Source organism: Fukomys damarensis, unplaced genomic scaffold (assembly GCF_012274545.1).
Source record: "Fukomys damarensis isolate Sample0158 unplaced genomic scaffold, DMR_v1.0_HiC HiC_scaffold_13, whole genome shotgun sequence".
Lineage (NCBI taxonomy): Eukaryota > Metazoa > Chordata > Mammalia > Rodentia > Bathyergidae > Fukomys > Fukomys damarensis.
In genome coordinates, this window is record NW_022900925.1 from 20,739,748 (window position 1) to 20,760,575 (window position 20,828).

General features: G+C 46.9%; 1 protein-coding gene across 2 annotated transcripts in view; it reads right to left on the reverse strand.

The window, feature by feature from the left end:
- Window positions 1-20,828, reverse strand: part of Asic2 (acid sensing ion channel subunit 2) — a 1,045,529-nt gene that overhangs the window by 2,430 nt on the left and 1,022,271 nt on the right. Inside the window, exons 4-8 of one of the 2 annotated variants that reach the window (XM_033762894.1) lie at window positions 11,861-12,011; window positions 9,522-9,578; window positions 7,202-7,355; window positions 5,157-5,248; window positions 1,717-1,796 (exon numbers count right to left, since the gene is read on the reverse strand). In XM_033762894.1, coding sequence (XP_033618785.1) covers window positions 1,717-1,796; window positions 5,157-5,248; window positions 7,202-7,355; window positions 9,522-9,578; window positions 11,861-12,011 — 534 coding nt within the window. The remainder of the gene's footprint in view (window positions 1-1,716; window positions 1,797-5,156; window positions 5,249-7,201; window positions 7,356-9,521; window positions 9,579-11,860; window positions 12,012-20,828) is intronic. The other variant, XM_033762895.1, reaches the window with a different exon arrangement.

Below are 20,828 nucleotides of genomic sequence, written 5' to 3' on the forward strand. Positions count from 1 at the left end.
AAAAAAAAAAAAAAAAAAAGCAGGAAGTGGGTGGTCAGGCCGGAAGGATGGTGCAAAAGTAGAGGGGCTTCCCTCCACTGGACTCCACTGGGGAACCACAGGGGCAGTGACTGTCTGCGCTGTGGCAAGAGCCCAGCCTGGCAGGGAGCTCCAAGAGCCTGTCTGTCTCAACCCAACCTTTTGGCTGACATGGGCTTTTGTTGCTGGACAGAAAGCTTGGAAAAGAGAGCAGGAAGGTGCCATCTTGCAGTGTGGACTGTGTTCTGAGACAGAGTTAGACAAATGGAAGGATACAACTGGTATGATGGGCTCCATGTTGGTCCCAGGAGCAGCCTAGGACCCCTGTTCTGAGGCTGGGCCGGGGGGACAGGCTATTATTCACTTTCAGGGCCAGAAAATTTTCCAGTTCACATGATGAGGGCACTCCTGCATTCATTACATTTCATTCCTAACAAGAGAAGGTACTCCTTAAATATGTTACCTGGTGTGAGTCAGTCTCCATAACTTTGCATAGCTTTTCGGGTGAATTAACAATCAAGGCAGAATAAAACCTGGCTTGGGGTCATCATGCAGAAGAGAGTCTCCAGAGGACTCTGGTCACGGGGCTTGCACAGCTCCCCTTAATGACTCTCAGTGGCCTTGGGCTATGAGCAGCCTTCCCCGGGTGGCAGAATGCTGTTCTTTGGCTCCCATGTGCTGGCTTGGGATCAGGAGGTCTGGGACAGGGATATGTGAAGGTCTGGGCACTTCTTAGGACTGCTGTGCCTGTGTCAGAGAGGCGCAGTGCAGGGTGAGGGGCATTGCTGTCTCACAGCCAGGGGCTTGGAGGTGCTCACGGTGTCGGGACAGGCCTGGGACAGACCACGCACAGGCTGTATTTCCTACTGCAGGTTGGCTCGCTAACCCAGTGCTGCTGCTCTTCAGGAGGCTGCCTGAGCTCTGGTGCTCTTTGCCTGGCCTAACACTCAGTGGAGTGTCCAGGGGTGCTACCTCCTGCTGGGTTTAGGGGCACGGCAGGTGCTGGTCAACTCCAGGAGCTCCAGATGCAGAGACTCCTGTCTCTGTCTGAGGAGCTTCCAGAAGCTTTGTTTGGCTGCCTCTTGAGGGATACATCTCCCCAGACTGAGAGCTGGCAGGCAGCTGGTGTGAGTCCCTGTGTCCTCGCTGGGACTGACGAGGTGATGGGACTGGGTAAGCCACGGAAGACTACAGAGCAGAGTCTGCAGAACAGACCTCTCAGATGGAAGGCTTGTGCATGGTGTGTGTGTGTGTTGTACATGGTGTGCATATGTGTGAGCACATGGTGTAAGTGTAGTACGCGTATGTGTATGATGTGTGAAAGTGTGATGTGCTATGTGTGTAGTGTACTTGTATAGATGTGGACATACCCATGGTGTGCAGTCACTGCCTCCAGCCTTGCTCCGGTAGGGGCTCAGGGCTGGGCTGCACAGAGTCTGGCCCCTTCTTTCCCTCCCCCCTCCCTCTTTGCAGTGTAGACAGCCTCCTGAGGGTAGGACCATGGCTTCTCTTCTCTTATATCCACCATCCTTAAGACTCGCTCTCACCCCTGAGCCTAGGATCAGTGAAGACTCACAGCAGGAGAAGCAGGCTGTGGGTGGGTAGGGTAAGGCCATTGCCTCTGCCAGGCCTTGGTTCTAAACCTGGGGGCAGGATGAGGATGTGGTCATTTCCCCAAGAGCAACCCCAAACACTTACCTCATAAATATAATCAAAGAGCTCTAGTATTGTAAGGATACTAGCACCAATAAATAACCCCATCTGACCACCGATGTCACCTGGAGAGAAGGAAAAGACCAAAAGAGGTGGTTTTACTTATGTGGCTTCCAGGAGGGGATGAGGTGACAAAGAGGGAGGAAGCCAGCACTCCGGACTGTGCCCCTCCACAGAGCCCGGGCCTTGTCACCCTCACTGTGCGCTCTGAGAGCTGAGTGTGGCAGAATCCAGTGGGGAACAGGGGGACCTCCCTGGGCTGGTTCAGTGACTTTCAGAACTATACTGACCACATCCTGTGTGACTCTGCACTGGGAGTAGGGATGAGACAAGGGTCCTTACCTTGCATAGAGGCACAGTCTAGCCTGAGGGCCATGCATCAGTGCCCTGGGTGAGGGTCTCAGGAACAGTGGCAAGACCGATGTCCCCACCCACCAACCTTGGCATGGCCTTCAGGACTACCTTGCGACACCTCCAGCCTTTGGGATCAGGTCACAGGTGATAACCCCTCTTTCTCTGCCCATTGGTCCATATTTAAAGTAGTCTCTTTAGAGCAGAGGTTTTCATCCTGGGGTGTAGGGGCCCCAGGGTCAAGGTTTTGTTAGATTTGTCTTCTGGTTCCTGGCATCAAGTTCTTGTGGAAGCCTTGTCATCCATGTAGATATTATATATACCTGGAACTAGGGAATCAAAATCTCTGGGATTGAGGTATGAATGTCAAAGTTTTTAAATTCCAAAGGTGGTTTTCAGGCCCACCAGGGATTGAAAACCACTTTCTTGGGAGGACCTCAGGTGCTTGGAAACCCAGTAAGAGACAGCAAGGTGTATGTGTACCTGGGCATTTGTAGCCAGACAGCAGACAGCTCTTCTGAGATTCTCAAAGGGCCCAGGTCCCTCAGAAGCATAAGCCACTTTGCTGCACAGGCAGCATATAAAGCACAGGGCTCTGGGTCTGCTGTGTGCTCACCAAACTGTTTGGTTTTAACAAGTCCTGACCTTCTCAGCAGCCCTGTCTCCAGAGGATTTTGGTGGTGGTGATCGGAAAGGGGTGAACGCTCGGAACCGCAGAGTCCTTCCTAGCTCCGATCTCTGGCTGTCTGGGGAGAGGGGTGGGGATGGGGGTCCTGTTGGGGGTGGGCCTACAGTCCTCCTGGAAATCCCAGACTGATCTCGTGGCCTGAGAACTTCCTGGTGGGCAGATCTACCCGACTCCTCTCCCGCGCATGGCTGGGTGGATCCCAACACCCACATCTCAGGTGAAAAAGAAGAGACGGTGGGGAGGGAGCTTGACGCTGGGCTCAGAGAAGTTTCCTTTCACATCATTATTGTGGGCTTACTGGGGAATGTGCACTTCTGTATGCCCATGTCCGTTGTGAGAGGTGTGTTTGTGTTTGTGTGCGGTATGGTTGGAAACAGTGGTATGAGGAGGGTGTGAGCCAGGTGCAAGGTGTGTGCATGTGTTTGTCTAGATGCGGGCAGAGTATCCGGCTGACGATGGCCACCTCTGTCTAGGCCCGCTGAGTGTGAGTGTAGGTTTGTGGAGGCTGGAAAAAGTGTGTGTGAGGACGGACAGCATGTGTGAGCATGTGGGGGTGGGGCACATTTCTGCATGTGCTCTGCAGGTGTAGGTAACAGGTGTGTAGTGCACTGGCCCGCATTGTGTCTGCCCGGGCTTGCTGTGTGCACGGTGTGTCTCTGGAGCTGTTTGGTTGTATATGGGGATGTGTAGGTGTGCATTTGTATATGGCACATGGATCCTTAGGTTGGTGTGTGTGCAGAGGTTGGGGTGGGGTGTGCATGTGTGAAGTGAGTGTCTGTGCAGTGACTAAGGGTAGTGGTGAAGGGAGGCCAGGCAGGGCCTGATGGCTGAGGTTTTGCAAGTGGCACATGCTCTCGTCACAGGAGGTACAGATGGCAGCCTGATTCTTCAGTAGGCTATTCTGGGTGGGAACAAGATGCTGGGAACAAGCTCATGCTCATATTTGATGCAGATATGACAGATTCAGAGCTCAGGCCCTTCTTGATCTGACAGAGAGAGAGAGAGAGAGAGAGAGAGAGAGAGAGAGAGAGGAAGCTCAGAGAGAGAGAGAGAGAGAGAGAGAGAGAGAGAGAGAGAGGCTGAGCCTATGCTGGAGGAGGGAAGGAAATATGTCCTGCGTCACCTTCAGGACCCATTGGGGTGGGTAAGGGGCATGAACTCTACTGTGGGGCCCAGAGTGTGAATCTCTTGGCTCAATGCCTTACGCTGCAATGATCTCTGAGGCCTGAGTGACAGCCACCTTAACCCAGCTGGCATTGAGCTATGGTCCAGCCCAGTTCCTAGCCTCCTGGAGGAAGTGTGAAAATGATCAGGTTGTCCCTGGATACACCAGGTAGATTCTGGATGCCTGGCATGATGACTCTAAGTGACAGAAACTGCTATTTACAGCCTTTCTCTGGCTTGAAGCCTCATCACATCTAACCATCATGGCAAACTTACAACAGGGGTACTATGAAACCCATTCTGCAGATGAGATGCTGCAAAAAGCCTCCTGCCCACACCCTGATGGCTTCATGTAGCAGCCCTTGGGTTTAAACCTAGCTCTTCCTCCTGCGTGTCTAGGTAGAAGGCACCTACCCCTCCTAGGTTACTACTGACACCTAGTTCAGTCACAGAGACAGCAGGTGTTTCTCTCTGTAGGGAGCAGACATGGGGGTCCTCTCTTGAGAGTAAGTGGGAAATGGTGGAAAGGCTTGAGGGGTTGTCCTTGGGCCATCCACTCTCAGGGGTCTTGGGAGTGTGGGACAGGGTTCTATTCATCCCGTGTCCACTATGTATGTGTGGGGCCAGGGCAGCTAAAGTGAACTTCTGCAGGTGGCAGTCAGGCTGGTAGATATCTGAGGAGGGCAGCCCTTATTTTGTGTTTGACAAAGGACCCTTGGTCCAGAGGGCAACACTTGGTCTTCTCAATATAACCATATTGCCCTTGGCTGGATTCCATCCGGGGCCCTGACTGTGTTGGTGCTACTTCCTCCTTCTAGGCTCTAGGAATCTGACTCTGGCCTGGGAGAAGACCAGAGAGTCTAAGAGACAGGGCTGGAAAGGCCCTGAGGGGCATTTATGCTCACCTTCCTTGTTGCATTCGTGTGTGAGTGTGTGCGAACGTGCATGTGTGTGGGTGGGTGGGTAGTGGGGAGTGGTGGCTGAAGCCTTGGCTGTTGATTGAACTGGGCCCAAAATCTCCGCACTGGGATTCTACCCTCTTTAGACCAGGAACCATGCAAGGAAAGAGGAAGTAATTAGTAAACTATAAGGCCTGACTCCCTCACAGGCTTATGTATCTATGCATCTGCCTGCCTTCCGCCCACCTGCCCTCCCTGCCTCCCTCCCTCCTTCCCATCCCCTACGAGAGGTGGAAATTTGTGCAACAGACACTCTGACTTACCAAGTAAGGCAGCAACTTCATACGCCTTCTTCTGCTCAATTGTCTCGTAGTTGAGAGCTTCAAAAAATATATCCAGAACAAGAATGTTCTCTCTGTGGAGGGAATATTCAGTACCGTGCGTGGTTAGAACCATCAACATTCTCAGGGATCTTTTGATTTCAGCTGTCTCAGGGATAGAGGGAGAAGTGGAGGTCCAGGGAGCTTGCCCAAAGGTGGAATGTGTTAGTTGTGGCGCTGGACCTTGCAACTGAGATGCTGACTCCAGCCCAGGACCTCGGGCTTCTGTTATCTCCCTTCCTTTGCCCTGTTTGAACCTCTCTCTTGACATCCTTTCCAGAAGCCCTTCCTGGCTTATAGGCTCGGAGCCTCAAGGGCCCACCTGGGTCCTTAGCATGCAAACAAACTCAGCAATCACCTGAGCAGGCTGGCTGGGGGCCCTGCCCCATCCCAAGAGCCTCCATATTCCCCCCTCAGGCTCACAACCAGCTTCTCCTGGTGGGAAGTCCTACCCTGGCTTTGTCAAGTCAGGGAAAATTTCTAGGGGGCAACCGATGTCCCCTTGGGTAGGGGTAGTTCTAGCAGAATTTCTATGTCTCCTTTTGCTCCTCTCCTGTAGGAAGGTGTGTTAATGAAATGCATCTCGACAGTAAAAGTCATCTCTGCCCAAAGAATGCCTCCTTAAGGCATCTCCTACATCCCCACCTACTTCAGTGTGGCTCAACCTGCCCTCCTCACTCCTGTGCTCAGCCTGCTGAGCAGAAGCTGTCCCTGGACGGGGAGTGGGACTGCTATGCAGAATGTCGAGGCTGGGGAAGAGAGGAGCTGACCTTTCCTGCTCCATGTACAGCTCACCCAGGCAGGAGCCATTCACAGCCTCACTGTGTCTTGCCTGGGTTATGACAGCTGCCTCTAACAGGCTCCCTTCTCCCCATCTTGCTGTCCACCTGCCTCCTCTACTGCCCTCTGAAGGGCCTTTGTGAAAGGGTCACCTTGGCCCAAATGAAATCACATCACAGTTCAGTTCTTTGGTCCCACAAGCAACATTTCAAATGTTTGGCAGCCTCCCATGTTTAGTGGCTACCTTATTGGATCCCACTGATGTAAAACATATCCATCTTTGCAGAACGTTCTACTGGAGAGCAGTGGTCTAAAATATAAATCTGAGCCTATTATTTTCTAACTCTTCAATGGTTCCCTGTTCTTTTAGGTTCAAGTCCCCCTTGGACCCCAAAATCTCCCACTCCATCAGCTCAGCCTAACAGATCCTCTTGCTTTGACCTGTCCACCTTCCCCTTTGTCTCCTGTCTGCCCTGTGCCAATTCTCCCTGCTGAACCTCTGCCTGGGCACCCTCCTTTGGGGCATTCATTCACTTATTCAATCACTCCCTTAAAAGATATTTTTCGAGCATCAGTTCTGTCAGATGCTTCACTTGGCAGAAGCAGAGAACTAAAAAGAGAGGCTTGTGCCCTCAGGAGGCATTTTGGGCAGGCACGTTATGAAACAAGGGACCACAGCTGGAACATATGATTACAGACTGCGGTCAGTACTATAAAGGAAAAACCAGAGTGTTCGGAGAGAAAATTGACAGGAGGAAGCCAAATGTAGCTGTTTGAGGAGATCCCAGTGAAACAGAGACTTGCACAGTGAGGAACCAGGTAGATGGACAGTGGCAGGAAAACACACGAGGCAGAGGAAGCAACCTGAAAGGTCTGCCTGGAAAACATGGGTGCATCCTGAAAATCTCTCAAGCTTTTCCTAACCTCCCACCACACAAACTGCAGGGAGTCCATCCTTTCCTCTTACCATGTGCATATGCGCATGTGGCATTCAACGGAGTACTTGCCCTCCCAGGAGACAACAAGCTCCTCAAGGCCTGTAGCTGAGCCTTAAGTCATCTTTGGATTCTGAGCTTGGCATACACAGGTGTGCAATTAATGTTTGCTGAATTGAACTAAATGCTTACTATTGCTCTCCTCCTGCACAGCCTTCAGTTTCCTCCTGATCCACCCTCCTTTCCCCTCCTCACGATGCCCACTTAACTTACGAGATATATTTTTCTGATTTGTTAAATTTCTTCTCCAGGTACTTGGCTGACGTTTTGCTGGGGATCTTCACCATGGAGAGCTCTTTGTTGTAGCGGGTCAGATTGCAGGGGGTCCTGCAGAGACAGTAATTGCTGTCCTTTTCCGCCAGCAGACCTGGAGGGGAGAGGGTGGTGGTGGGGTCTTAGTCAGGTGGGGGGCAGAGATTTCCGGTCCAGCACAGCTGGATTCTAGCAGCTGAGAAGAGAGCTGGGGAGGAAGTGCTGATCTCAGGAAGGAGCAGGGAGGGATCTTGGAGATAGAGGACCTGGGCTTTGGCTGTAGGCTGGTCTTGTTTTCTTTTGGTTTCCAGTTGCAGTACTGTTGTGTCACCCTTTAGAAATTGTAGAAAGTGTAGTTGCTGTTGGAGGATGGGCTCTGAGGCAGTCCCAGCCCCCTTGACTTCCCACAGCTTCCTTCTCTGCTCCTAGACTCAGTGTTCTTATCCACAGAGTGAGGCAACATGGTGGGGGGCGTTGTACCTGGAGCGGGGGGCTCCTTGCTGCTCGTGCTAGGCCTCCCTAAAAGTCAATGCCTCCTTTGCTGCTGGGAAACATGCTGGGAAGGGTCCTCACCTCCTTTCTCTGGGGGAACCTCCGGTAGCTACAGCCCTTCTCTCCCTTCCTCTCTTCTTTTAACCAGATGAGGTGGTTTAAGGCATTGTTGCCTTTCTGTCTCTTTCTTCTCCCCCACCTCCCTCCCTGCCTCCTTCTCTTTTTCTATTCCTTCCTTCCTTCCTTCCTTCCTTCCTTCCTTCCTTCCTTCCTTCCTTCCTTCCTTTTCCTTCCTTCCTTCCTTCCTTCCTTCCTTCCTTCCTTTCCTCTCTCCCCCTCTCTCTCCCTTCCCTCTCTTTCTTTTTGTGATTGAACACAGGACACTGAACTACATCTCTAGCCACTTAAATTTTTTTCTAAATTTTTAAGGCAAGGTCTCACTAAATTGCCCAGGATGGTCTTAAACTCAGGGTCCTCCTGCCTCAGCCTCCCAGCTCTGTGTAACCACACCTAATCTTACTCCTTTTGGGACCAAACCTTAGCCAGCTCTCCTGAGCCTTCTTGTTAACTAGACCTTGACTCTCACGTGCATTGTCCTCACCTAGCTTTAGCAAGAATCCTACCAAAGGCAGTTTAGGGTGCATAGCCACCCTGGACAACCGACCATCCTGGCTTGTGTCCGTCCTGTGAGGATCGTAAGTCGGCCTGGCAGGATTCTCCCTGTCCTTAAAGTCTGCTTCACTGAGTTTCTGTCTGCTGACCCCTCACAGTGACTGTTGGCTGTGGATCCCCAGCTGGCTTTGTAGGCTTCTGAGTCCAACCCCATCTTCCTTTCCTGCTGTAGTGGGGACCTACTGTAAATTGTCAAAAACGTTTCCTTATCATTGAACAAGCACGTGAATACTCTTTTCTGCACCATCCTCTTTTCCTCTCTCCTTTCTAGGCCATTTCAGTATTTCTGGCCACCCTTGGGTTTTGCCAAGTCTTGATTCCAAAGAAAACCTGAATCTTCGTAAGCGCTAGAAGTCACCCCCTGTCTCGTCCTTCTGAAGCCGTCTAAACAGGACTCCAGCTCTGCTCCCACTTTAACTCCATCAAATGCAACTTATGAATAAACTTGAGACCACTCTGTTGACAATTTCCTCTGCTTGTCTTGATGCTAAGCCGTTTCCCGGGTGTGGAGAGGTGGGTGAGACGAGCAAGCCCGGCTAAGGGGTTGCGTCTTGTTGGTGCTGTCTCATTCTCTCATCTCCCAGCTGGGGAGTCAGCAGGTCTCTTCTAACCAGCAGACACCCAGCAGGCTGGCTCAGGAGGAATGTAAACTTTGCACACGGAATGTAAACCCGACCTTACCTCCCAGCCTTGCCCTCACCCCTGGGCTCGAAAGGGCGCAGGAAAGATGGGATGTTTTGGAATAACCTTGGCTTCTGCGCATGAACAGCAGCGGAGTGTGTGAGGGAAGGTATCTCAGGTATCCCATTGCCCACCTCCTCTTCATCTGTCCTCTCCTGCAGCATTTCTGTTCTCCCTGAAATCCACTCCTTCACATTCACGGCTGTGCCTCTCTTCCTTCTCTCCCCCTTTCCAACCTTCACCTATTGCACAGACTCCTTCCTTCACTCTCTCAACTCTCTGCCCTCCCTGCAGCAAGACTCTCTCCTGCCCAGCCTCTTTCCTCCCACGCTCTCCCTATTTTTCCCTCCTTCTACTCTATCTCCCTCTCCCCATGCTCAGATGACCTCTACGCCCTTGACCCCGGGCCCCACACCCAGTGACCCCCAGTACTGACCTAGAGCAGGCTCTGCGCACTCCTTGTGCTGCTCCGGCGTGCAGAAAGGGGCATCCCCTGCACAGAGAGACACCGAGGGACAGTTACTCAGGCAGAACTGTGCACATCAATGTCAGCAGCACCTCCCTCCCTGGGGGTGGGGGCGCAGTGAGTGCCTCCTGGTCGTGGCAGGGGCAGCAACCTCCAGTGGACCTCAATGGTCAGACTGTTCCCAGTGCTGGAAGACTGTGCTCGGATGTTCTCTGTGAGCTTGGGCAGGACAGAAAACAGGACCCGTCTGGCTGACTTCTCCCAGGTGGCTCTGTAGGACCTCCCAGCTCCTGTGGGTGACAGGTGAGCTTGCCTGGGGGACTGAGGGCAGGGAGATGGAGAGAAGCCCCTTCTAGGTGTGGCTGTGCATAGCCTCGTCTATCTGCACGAGGAGCCTTTCGACTTGGAAATAGTGCGTCTGTTCTACCTGGGAGGGAGCTGAGGTGTAAGCACCCAGCCAGAGCTGATAGAGATGGTGGTGGGCTCTGACCAGAGGCCATCTGGGCCGAGGCTGGAGGTCTTCTCAGCACACCACCCTGCTGCAAGGGAGCAAGGGTTGCTTTGTGCTTCCTCTGCGCTCCACCCTTAATCCCACACGAACAGCTGAAATGTCAGTGTTGGTGACCGGGGTGGTGGTGGGGTGACGAAATTCTCTCCTTTGCCTGCTTGCTTTTGGCTCAGGCTTCTGGCAAAATTCACTGGCTGGTGGCTCCGTCTGAGCATCAGGCAAGTAGCATCCACCAGTGCTGGATTCCCCTGTCTGGGCTCTCTGTGGAAATCCAAGACCTTTATTTTTTTCTTTTAGAAGAAGTGCTAAAGTTAAAATCCTCTACAATTTCTTTTCGTAATTATTTCCCCAAAACTCTTTTTCAGAGATAAAGAGCTGATAGATCTCTCTCTGTCTTATGACAGTTTAGATGTCATGTTTTCCTTTTCTTGTTCTGTCTTTGAGGAAGCTCAGAGGCAATTTTAGTATGATTAATTAAAGCGACACAAATTTATAGTTGCACAATTTTGTCAGTCAGAAGTCAGACACAGGTCTCCCGGGGCTAACCTCAAGGTATCGGGAGGGCAGATGCTTTCCGGGACGCTGGAGTGGAGGATTCACTTCCCTGCCTTTCCAGCTTCTTGAGGCCACCCCACATTCACCGGCCACCCACCTTCATAGTCAAAAGAATCGCCTCTCTCTGACCTTAGCTGTGGAAGGAACACTGATTTTACGACACTTGCTTTTAGATTGGACTCCTCCTGATCGTCTTTCGTCTTAAGGGTGGTAATGCTAGTCATCCTGGCAAGGACCCTTGACACTGAATCTATTTTAAAGCTCAATAGTTCTAATCTCTAAAAAAAAATTGCCGATTATTCATGATGGAATTCAGAATTCGGCTACAAGGGTGCTCACTTCGGAGATGGTGGACAACAAAAGACAATTGGTGGGCGAACTGCAGGTCCAGCACAAGGATTTTGTTCCCTGAACATAAGGCACGATACAACCACGAATTAACAGCCATGAAACGTAGTGTGTTCCCGGCACTCAGTAAGCCCTCGGCCAACCTGACTTCTGCTTTCCTCCCTTTATGTGACAGGGCAACAACCACGGATGCCTGCAGTTTGCAATCCATTTTTATATCCTAGCCTAATTTCATCCTCATAACAGCGACTGAAAGAGAGAAAAGGGGGCTTACTCAACTTGTAAAGGTCACACGGTAAGTGAGTACAGGAGCCTGAAGTAGAGGCCAAGGCCCTGGGCCAGCCCGTCATCCCACCCTGCCGCAGCACCAAACTCCTGCCCAGCCCCGTGCCTACTCCTCGCTTTTGCTTTCCACCCGGCTCCGGCTGCCTCTAAGGAGAAGGCAACCTGCATTGTGCACTGTTAGTCTGACGGCGGAGGTGCCAGCACGCACAGGTCGACTTGCTGGCTGATAGACTTTTGCCTTGCTTGAACAAGTGCTAGACATTGGGATCCACGAAGGGAAGCATCTGGATGGCAGCAGCAGGCATCTGGGTGTTTAAACTTGTACCACACCAGGTGGCAAGGACCAGGCATCTGGTTATCCGGACGCTAAGAGGTCAGAGTGCCAAGCAGTTGGCAAACGTTGAGCACCCGGTGAGCGCTCTCCTAACATCTGGACGCTCCCGGACGCTGAGCTGCTGCTTCCGTTGCTGAGCTGAGTAGAAATTCAGTCCGGCTTCTAAATGTTCGGTCGCCCAGTAACCAAGTCCTCCCAGAGCCATGGCACTCTGGGTCCTAGTGGGGTGGGTGACGCGTTTCCACTGGGCGGGCAATGCCAAGAAGGCCTGGCACCCACCTGGCATGTGGACCATCCGGCAGTTGCAGTTCTCCACGATGTAGCGGGTCTCACAGTCGATGCGACAGGCGGTGATACTGTAAACAGGAAAGAAGTCCAGCCCCATCTCTGAGGATCGGCACTCGCCCCAGGGTGGGGGCAGGTACGTGAGCTGCAAGACAGGAACGAGGCCAACATCAGCCCTGGCCAGTGCTGCTTCCTCAGCCTCCCTAGACTCTGGCTCATTCACCCACCTTTTCAGTCAACAAGTACTCATGGGTCATCGATGATGTGCCAGTCTCAGCTGTACTGTTCCAGGCCATCAACATCCGGGCCTGAGTTTTCCTCATCTTTTATAATCTTCCCCTAAGCATCGTTCGTTCCTCTCAGTCTCTCTCTCTCTCTCTCTCTCTCTCTCTCTCTCTCTCTTTCCCTCCCCCCACCCCCCATACTGGGAATCAGACTCAGGACCTTGCGCTTTCCAGACAGGTGTGGCTCCACTGAGCTGTATCCCAGCCTCTCAAGTGTCTTATCTGTGCGGTGCCTTTCCATTTTCACACCTTGTCACCTCCAGCCTCTTGGACTGACCCGATTAAATTGGAACCCCAGACCCAGACTGGGAGGACAAAACCCAGAGGCAGACTCAGGATGAAGTGGATTGAGGCTGTTAATTTATGATCCCAGTCACTCATTGGATGATGCCCCTCTGGGGAAAATGACCCTCTTTTTCCAGAGGTGCAGTGACAATAAATAGGCTCCTAACATCTGCCAGGTATGGTGGTACATGTTTGTAATCCCTGCACTTTCGGATGCAAGCAGGACGCTTGCAAGTTGGAGCCCAGTTTGGGCAATTTAGTGACTTGCCAGGACCTGTCCCAAATTAAGGCATTTTAAAAAGGGCTGGGGATATTGTTTGGTGTGAAAGTCTTGAGCTCAACCCCTCCAGGACTGGATAGCCAAACCAAACCAAACCAAAATGAACATTATGATATCTGCCTGATGAGGATGGGGAGGGGAGGGTGAGGAATGGGAGAATTCATAGTTGCTGAGCCCGTACTATGTGTTAAGCCCCAAGGTAAGTCCTTCACACCTAATCTTTAAGATTAAGGAATAAGATGTATACACTTGAACTGTACAGTTCAAGTTCTGACACACGTGTACCTATGTAACCATTGCACCAATGGAGACAGGACATTTTTGTCACTCTAGCAAGTCCTTTCATGGCCCTTCGAATCAGTTCCCCTACCGCCCGGGCAGCCACTGTTAGGAATTCCATTCCTACCGCTTGGCTTGCCTGTTCTCAAACTCCTTCTGAATGAGAGCTCATACTCGACCTTTTTTGTGTCTGGCTTCTTTCACCCAATATGTTTTTGAGGTTTATTCCCGTGGTTGCCTGCATTAGGATGTCATTCTTTTTTTTTTTTCGAACAGTGGATAGTTTTTAAGTATATGAATACAATGCAATCTGTTTATCCATTTACCCGATGATGGGCATTTAAATTGTTTGCAGTTTTTGATAATTATGAGAAAAGCCCTATGAATATTCATTTATAAGTCATTTTGTGGGTGCATGTTTTAGTTTTTCTTATGTAAATGGCTAGCAGTGGAATAGTTGTCTCCTAACCTAGGTATGGGTATAATTTCACAAGAAACTGTCCAACTACGGTCTAAAGTGGTCCTGCTATCTTATATTCCCACCAGGAGTGTGTGAGAGTTGTAGTTTCTTCACATCCATGCCAGATCTTGACTTTGTCCTCTTTTTGATGTTGGTCATTCTTGGAGGTGTACAGTAGCATCACATCATTCTGCTGGCAGTTCTCTGATGATTTATGATTTTGAGATAATTATATGAGCATATGGAACCATTCATATACAGGTATTATCTTTTATGAAATGTCAAAGTCTTTCACTCATCAAAATACCTTGTTTGGGGCTGGGGATTTAGCTCAGTGGTTCTGCTGCCTGTCTTGCAAGTGCAAGGACCCGAGTTTAATCCCCGGTACCAAAAAACAAAAACAAAAACAAAACAAAACCTTGTTTGCTTTTCACTTTTCTTATTGAATTGGAAGAGCTGCCTGTATAGTCTGGATTCAAGTCCTTCGTCAGACATCTGCACTGTCCATAGTCTTTGTGTGTCACCTATAGCCTGTGTCTTACCTTTTCATTGTCTTAATGGTATCTATTTTTCCTACTTTTAAACTCAACTTCATTAAAGTTAATGTATATATAACAAATGTATCAATTTAATGTACAATTTAAATATAAATTAAAAATTGTATTCTTGCAATAATCACTATAATCAAGATTAGAGCACTTCCAGTAACTCTTAAAATTTCCCTGTTGCAGTTGCTCACCCTTATCAGCCCTCAGGGGACCACTGAGCAGCTTTCTTTCTGTGATTGTAAAGTATTTTTGCCTGTCCTAGGGTTTTATACAAATAGAATAAAAAGTATTCATTCCTTTGTGTCTGATTTCTTTTTCTCAGCATAATGTGTTTGAGATTGATTCATGCTCTTTTTTTTTTTTTTTTTTTGGTATCAGGGAATCCAACTTGGGTCCTTGTGCTTTCGAGGCAGGCTGCAGAACCACTGAGCTAAATCCCCGGCTCTGGTTCATGCTCTTTGCATGTATCAGCAGTGCATTCTCTCTCTCTCTCTTTTTTTTTTTTTTTGGTTTTTTGAGACAGGGTCTCACTATGTAGTTGAGACTGATCTGCAATTCACTATGTAGCAGGCTGGTCTAGAATTCATAGCGATCCTCCTGCCTCAGCCTCCCGAGTCCTGGGATTACAGGCGTGTGCCACCATGCCTACAGTACATTCTTTTTTATAGCTGAAATTTACTTCTTCATTTCTAGTCTTAATTCTTGCCTCATTACATTGGCTAGAAATTCCAGTATGATGTTGGAAAAAAACTGGAGAGAGAGGATATTCTTGTCTTGATCCTGATCTTAGGATCACTATTTTACTATTAAATATGTTAGGCATATATTTTTCTTATTTCTTTGCTAGACTGAGGATGTTCTGTCCTATTTCTAATTTGATGACGTTTTCTTTTTTTGGTACTGGGGATTGAACTCAGGATCTTGAGCTTGCGAGGCAGGCAGCAGCACCACTGAGCTAAATCCCCAGCCCTTGATGAAGGTTTTCTTTTCTTTCTTTTTTTTTTTTTTTTAAAATCAATGACTATTATGGTTTGGCAGATGTGCAATCTGCTTCTATGGAGATGATCATATGGTTTCTCTCCTTTTTTTTAGCTAATATGTTGAATGATATTGATTGGTCTATAGATGTTGGACCCATCTTATATTCCTAGGGTCAACTCCGCTTGGTCTTGATTTATTATCTGCTTTATATATTGCTCTGTTTGATTGCTAATATTTCACGAAGCATTTTTGCACCCTTCAAGAAGGATATTGCGTTTCATTTACTTTTCACACAGTACCCTTATCAAATTTTGGTATTGGGATTGTGCTGATCTCACACAAAAAAAGTTAGAAAATGTTTAGTCTTTCTCTGAGTTTCTGTTTTCTGAGTTTGTACAGCATTAGTATCATTTATAACCCGATGGGTTGACCAGTGAAGCCATCTTGACCTGGTAATTGAGTAGGTGTGTGCAATTTTAAATTATGAATTCAATTTCTTTAATAGATACAGGGACATTCAGAATTTCTATTTCCTCTTGTGCTACTTTTGTCAGCTTGCATCCTTTTCACCCCTGTATCTGACTTGTTCTTGAATGTATTAGCACAAAGTTGTCTATAATATTCCTTTACCATTTAAAAGTGTCTTTTGAAATTGTTGGTGATGTCTTCTCACACCTGACAGGAGCAGTTTGTGTTCTGTCTCATTTTCCTTGTTATTGATTTTGAATTCAATTATGCTTGGGTCAGAAAATGTATTCCCCTCAGTTTTATTCCTTTAGCATTTATTGAGATTTGTTTTATGGTCTGGCATATAGTCTATCTTGGTGAATCCTTCATGTACATTTGAAAAGTATGTACATTCTGTAATTCTTAGTGTGATGTTTCATGACAAGCAACTAGGTTAAATTGTTTCACAGTGTTACTCAAATCTATATCTTTACTGATTCTTTTCTATTTACTCATCAATGGAAATATTGAAATTTCTGATTGGATCTGTCTGTTTCTTCCTTCAGTTCTGTTAATGCTTCCTTGTGTATTTTAAAAATTTACTATTATTCACATACATGTTTAGGATTGTTACACGTTACTCAAGAAATTATCTTGTTATCGTTGTAAAATAACCCTCTTTATGTTATGCAGTACCTTTGTTTTGACCCTTGCTTTGTATGTTACAGACATGGCAATTTTCTTAGGCTGTTTATTTTTTTCCATCATTTAGTTTTTGTTTTTTGTCCATACTTTTACATTTACTGGTGACATTTTTATAAATTTGAAATGCAGTCTATTTGAAGGTTGGTGAAGGAGAAAGCTTATCTGAGTGCTACTGTTTCACCCTGCCTGACCACCTCTGTCTTTCTGGGTGGTGACCGTGCCAGGACATCTGTGCCTTTTAATTGGAGTGCTTGATCTACTTAGACCTAATGCAATGTTTGATATGGTTGAAGTTTCCATCTTGCTCTTTGTTTCCTATCTGTCTCCATTCTTATGTTTTCTTTTCTGACTCCTTTTGGGTTGAGTAGTGTTTCAGTAGTTCCTTCTAACTCCTTGTTTGGCTTTTGATTTATACAGCGTTGTATTATTATTTTCAGTTGTTGCTCTAGGATTTACAGTGTTTATCCTCAGCTTATTGCATTCCACCTTAAGTTAATATGTACCACTTCACATGTAACTCAGTTTATATTTTTCTGCCCTTTATGCTATTGGTGTCATGTACTTTACTTCTACATCTGTTATAAATACTGTAGTGCACTGTTAATATTATTTTTGCCTCGAGCAGCCCATTGACTTTTAAAGAATTTAAGGAGAGAAAGAAAACTTGTATTTTATATTTACCCACATGTATACCATTTTCAGTGCTCATTATTTTTCCTTATAGATATGATTTTCCTTTGATGTCATTTTCCTTTAGGCTTGAGAAGTTCTTTTATAAAAATCATTTCTTGTAGAAGGGGTTTACTTATGACAAAGCCTCATTAACTTATACAATGTTTTAGCTCTGTTTTTTTTTTTTTTGAAACACTTTGGCTGTAGATAGAATTTTAGGTTGAGAGCCTTCTTTCAGCATTTCAAAGATGCTATTTCTCTATCTTCTGTTTTCTTGTTTCTGAAGAGAATCGGTTATAATTCTCCTGTATGTATTCCCCCTATCCAGGTCTGATTTTAAGAATTATTCTCTGGTTTTCAGGATTTTAACTAAGTCATGTTATGAGGATTTTTTTTTTTATTGCAGATTGAACTCAGGACCTTGCACTTGTGAGGCAGGTGCAGTGCCACTGAGCTAAATCCCCTGCCCTTTTTTTTGTTATTCTTGTTTGTTTTTTGAGACCAAGTTCTTGTGATATAGTTCAAGCTGGCCTTAAACTCACATGGTAGCCCAGCTACCCTCAAGCTCACAGCAATCCCCTGTGTCAGCCTCCTGAGAGCGGGCATTAGAAGTGTGAGCCCGGCTTCTTTGTACTTTCTTTCCTGCTTGAGATGGCTGAGACAACTGATCTGTAGAATGATACTTTTGAACAAATTTGGAAAAATATTAGCCAACATTTCTCTAATTAATTTTCTGCCTTGTTCTGTTTCTCTTTTCTGTGATATCAATCTATGTATATTGGACTCTCCAAATCATCGCCGCTCTGTTCACTTCAGCAATCTCTTTTTCTTTTCCTGTCCCATTTGAATAATGTCTACTAACTTGTCTTTAAATGTGATGTTCATTTATTGTTTTGTACCCAATGCCTTGTTGATCTCATTCAACAATTTAGAAAGTTAAAATTTGTATTACTCAGATCTGGAACTTACATTTTTTTAAAGTTTCCATATCATGCTAAAAAACTATTGTTATTTACATCAATTTTTGCGTTATGTAACATGTTTATCATTGTTACCATGAAGTTACTGTCTTCCAATTCAGGGTTTGTATGTGCATATTTTTACTGACTTGTTTTCTTCTTGTGTTTTCACTCTTACTTCATGTGTCTAGCTTTTTTAATCATTTATTTATGTTTGTGATACTAGAAGTTGAACCCAGGGTCTTGCATATAATAGGCAACAGCTCCATAACTGAGTTACATCTCCAGCCCTTTTAAAATTTTTAAGAAGGTCTTGTTAATTTTCCCATGCTGGCCTCAAATTTGAGATCTTCCTGCTCCCAGCTCCTAAATAGCTGGGATTACAGGCATATGCCACTATGCCTTGATTGTATACTGGACATTGTGGATAAATCTTTATGTTGACTCTGGTTAGCTTTTTCCCTCTAATTAGTGTTGGGTTTTGTTCTAGGAAGTTAAATTTATGGTGAATCACTTTGATTTTGTGGAGGTATTGTTTAAGGCTCTGTTTAAAGGTGACTATATTTTAGTTTTGCTTTTAGACTTGATCTGTAGCCTTTGGTCTTGGGCTGTGATCTTAACTCTTGAGGAATGACACATCTGGGGCTTCAGCGGAAACCTGTGTTGTTTATCAAGTGTCTCCACTTTGGTGGGATGTGAATTACAGCCCTAAAGGGGCAGCTGTTGAAGTGGCCACTCAGCTCTTTCAGCTGTTGTTTTTCTCCTAGGCTTCTTGGAATGTCTTCCCATTTATATGCAGTTCAAGGTTCAGCCTAGGACTTTAGGGACATTCATGTAAAAATTTAGCGGCTCACCCTCTGTGAATCCTTCGTTTCTAGGGCTTTCTCTAGCAATGTTCAGGCTTTCTTGTGACCCTGGACTCTGATGACAGGCACCTTAATTTTATGCCTGCTGATTTGTGGTCGAACTTAATCCCCAATATTCCTTTAGACTTTTGAAATGAGAGGACAGGCAAATAAAAGTGTATTTCACAAAGCAGGTTCCCTTCCTTCAAGGCTGTGACTACTTTTAGTCTCTCTTGAGTGTAGTCACATAGTAGTTTTAAATTTTTTAATCTGGATTGCTATTTCCAGAAGGATTGGTCTGAAATTAGCTACTCTACTATTACAGGGGACCCAAGCTCTCTATATGTAGTTAATATTCACAGGGCTTCCTTGAGTTTCAGAAAGTGTCCTCTGTGCAGTCACTGCTAGCAGGTGGCAGGGCCCACAGGGGAACCTAGGCATTTCTGACTGCAAAATTCGGTGTGTCACACCGTACCACTGTCCCCATGTGACAAATTAGTGCACAGAAAGGAGAAACCTTCCCAGGAAGCCTTTCCAGACTCTTTTCTGATGTTTGTACCCAATGGCCCATTTCCTCCTTCCTATGAAGGTTTGCTTAATGCTCTCATTTTCCTTGGTGAGAGTCTATGAGCTGGCTACACTTCCACACAGATTTCCTGTGTGGCCTTGGATAAGTCCCTGCTCCACTCTCGACCTTAGTTTCTGCAAATGGGGAGAAGTTGAGGGTTGATCACCTCCAAGTTGAGAGTTGATATTCTATGATTTAGAATGGATTGAGTCCCTATATTCCTCAATATTGGATCTCAAAACAAGCAACTTGGACTTGGAAAAGAAGAACCATGCCTTTGGGCAGAAGCTGGGGGTCTAAAGTGAAGTAAATTAACTAGAGAGGGGTTCTTTTTCTCCTACTAAAAGGGGTCCTCGAAATAGGTGCGAAAGGAATGCAGGGGCGGGGGAGCTAAAGTTTTCTCAGGGTTTGCGACTTCCCTTTCCTCCTTTGCGGAGGTCATGACTTAGATATCTTGCCTACTGGGCCGCGTCTGGTTCATCATTTGTTCCACCAGATTTTCTGAAGCCTCACACACAGCGGCAGCTGCAAAACGACACTGTACATAGCGCTGATTCTTGCTTACCGGTGAGTGTTTGAAAGTAGGTTGGAGTATTTGTTTATCCTGGGCAAGTGAAGCCTCAGGGGGACCCTGAAGCACTGTCTTCAAATATCTGAAGGACTGTCTCAGGAAAGAAGAATTAGATTTGTTTTCTGGCATCCTCAGGGAACCTTGGACGCAAGAGTAGTTGTAATAGGGAAGTGGGGATGATGATGATATTTCCTGATGCTGCAGGCACTGTGATAGGCACATTATATTATTATTACCTTACTCAGTTCTAGAGAAGCATACACTATGCCTCCACATAAGGAAGAAATTCCTAATTCACTAATATAATTCAATAATAAAATTACTATTATACTCTTGGGAGCAAGTTCTTCATCACCAGGGCTGTTCACGCAGCAGCTGTACAATGACTTGGCTGGGAGAGGAAGAGACAGGTTTAAGCAATGGGTGTCCAGCAGGAAGAGACAACTTCTAAGGTCTCTTAAGCTCCAATGTCTAATCAAAGACCTTAACTCTATTATAACTTGAGAATTTTAGTCACCGTGAGTGAGCTGCTCTCACTCCAGAAAGTACCTCAAACTCCACTCTTTCAAGAGCCAGCTGGGTGGCTTTGGGTAAGCTATGTGGCCCCCAGTTTAAGGCTTAGCTTCCAGCTTCCTGATCTGATTAAATAAGGTTCAGTGGCCCCCCCTGTCATAATTAGGTGCTTAGCAAGGTCTCACCCTTTTCTCCTAATAAGCTCCTCCATGGTTTTCTAAACTTTCATTCATTCAACATACAGCTCAGCTCCACCTTTGTTCTCTTTACAATTTGGCTTTATAAACAAACAAAAAATCTGGCTTCTTTTAGTTTTAGTTATGTTATGTCCCTTATGGTTATAGTTCCTTAAAGATTCCTGCCCAATTCAGACATCCAAGGCAAGGCCTACAGGTCTTGGTAGGGTGGGGGGGGGAGAGAGAGGAGGGAGGAAGGGAGGTAGAGGAAAAGAGATCTGGGCTAGATTCGTGTGTGTGTGTGTGTGTGTGTGTGTGTGTGTGTGTGTGTGTGTGTGTGTGTGTGTGTGTGTGTGTGTGTGTGTGTGTGTGTGGGGGGGGTGTGGGTG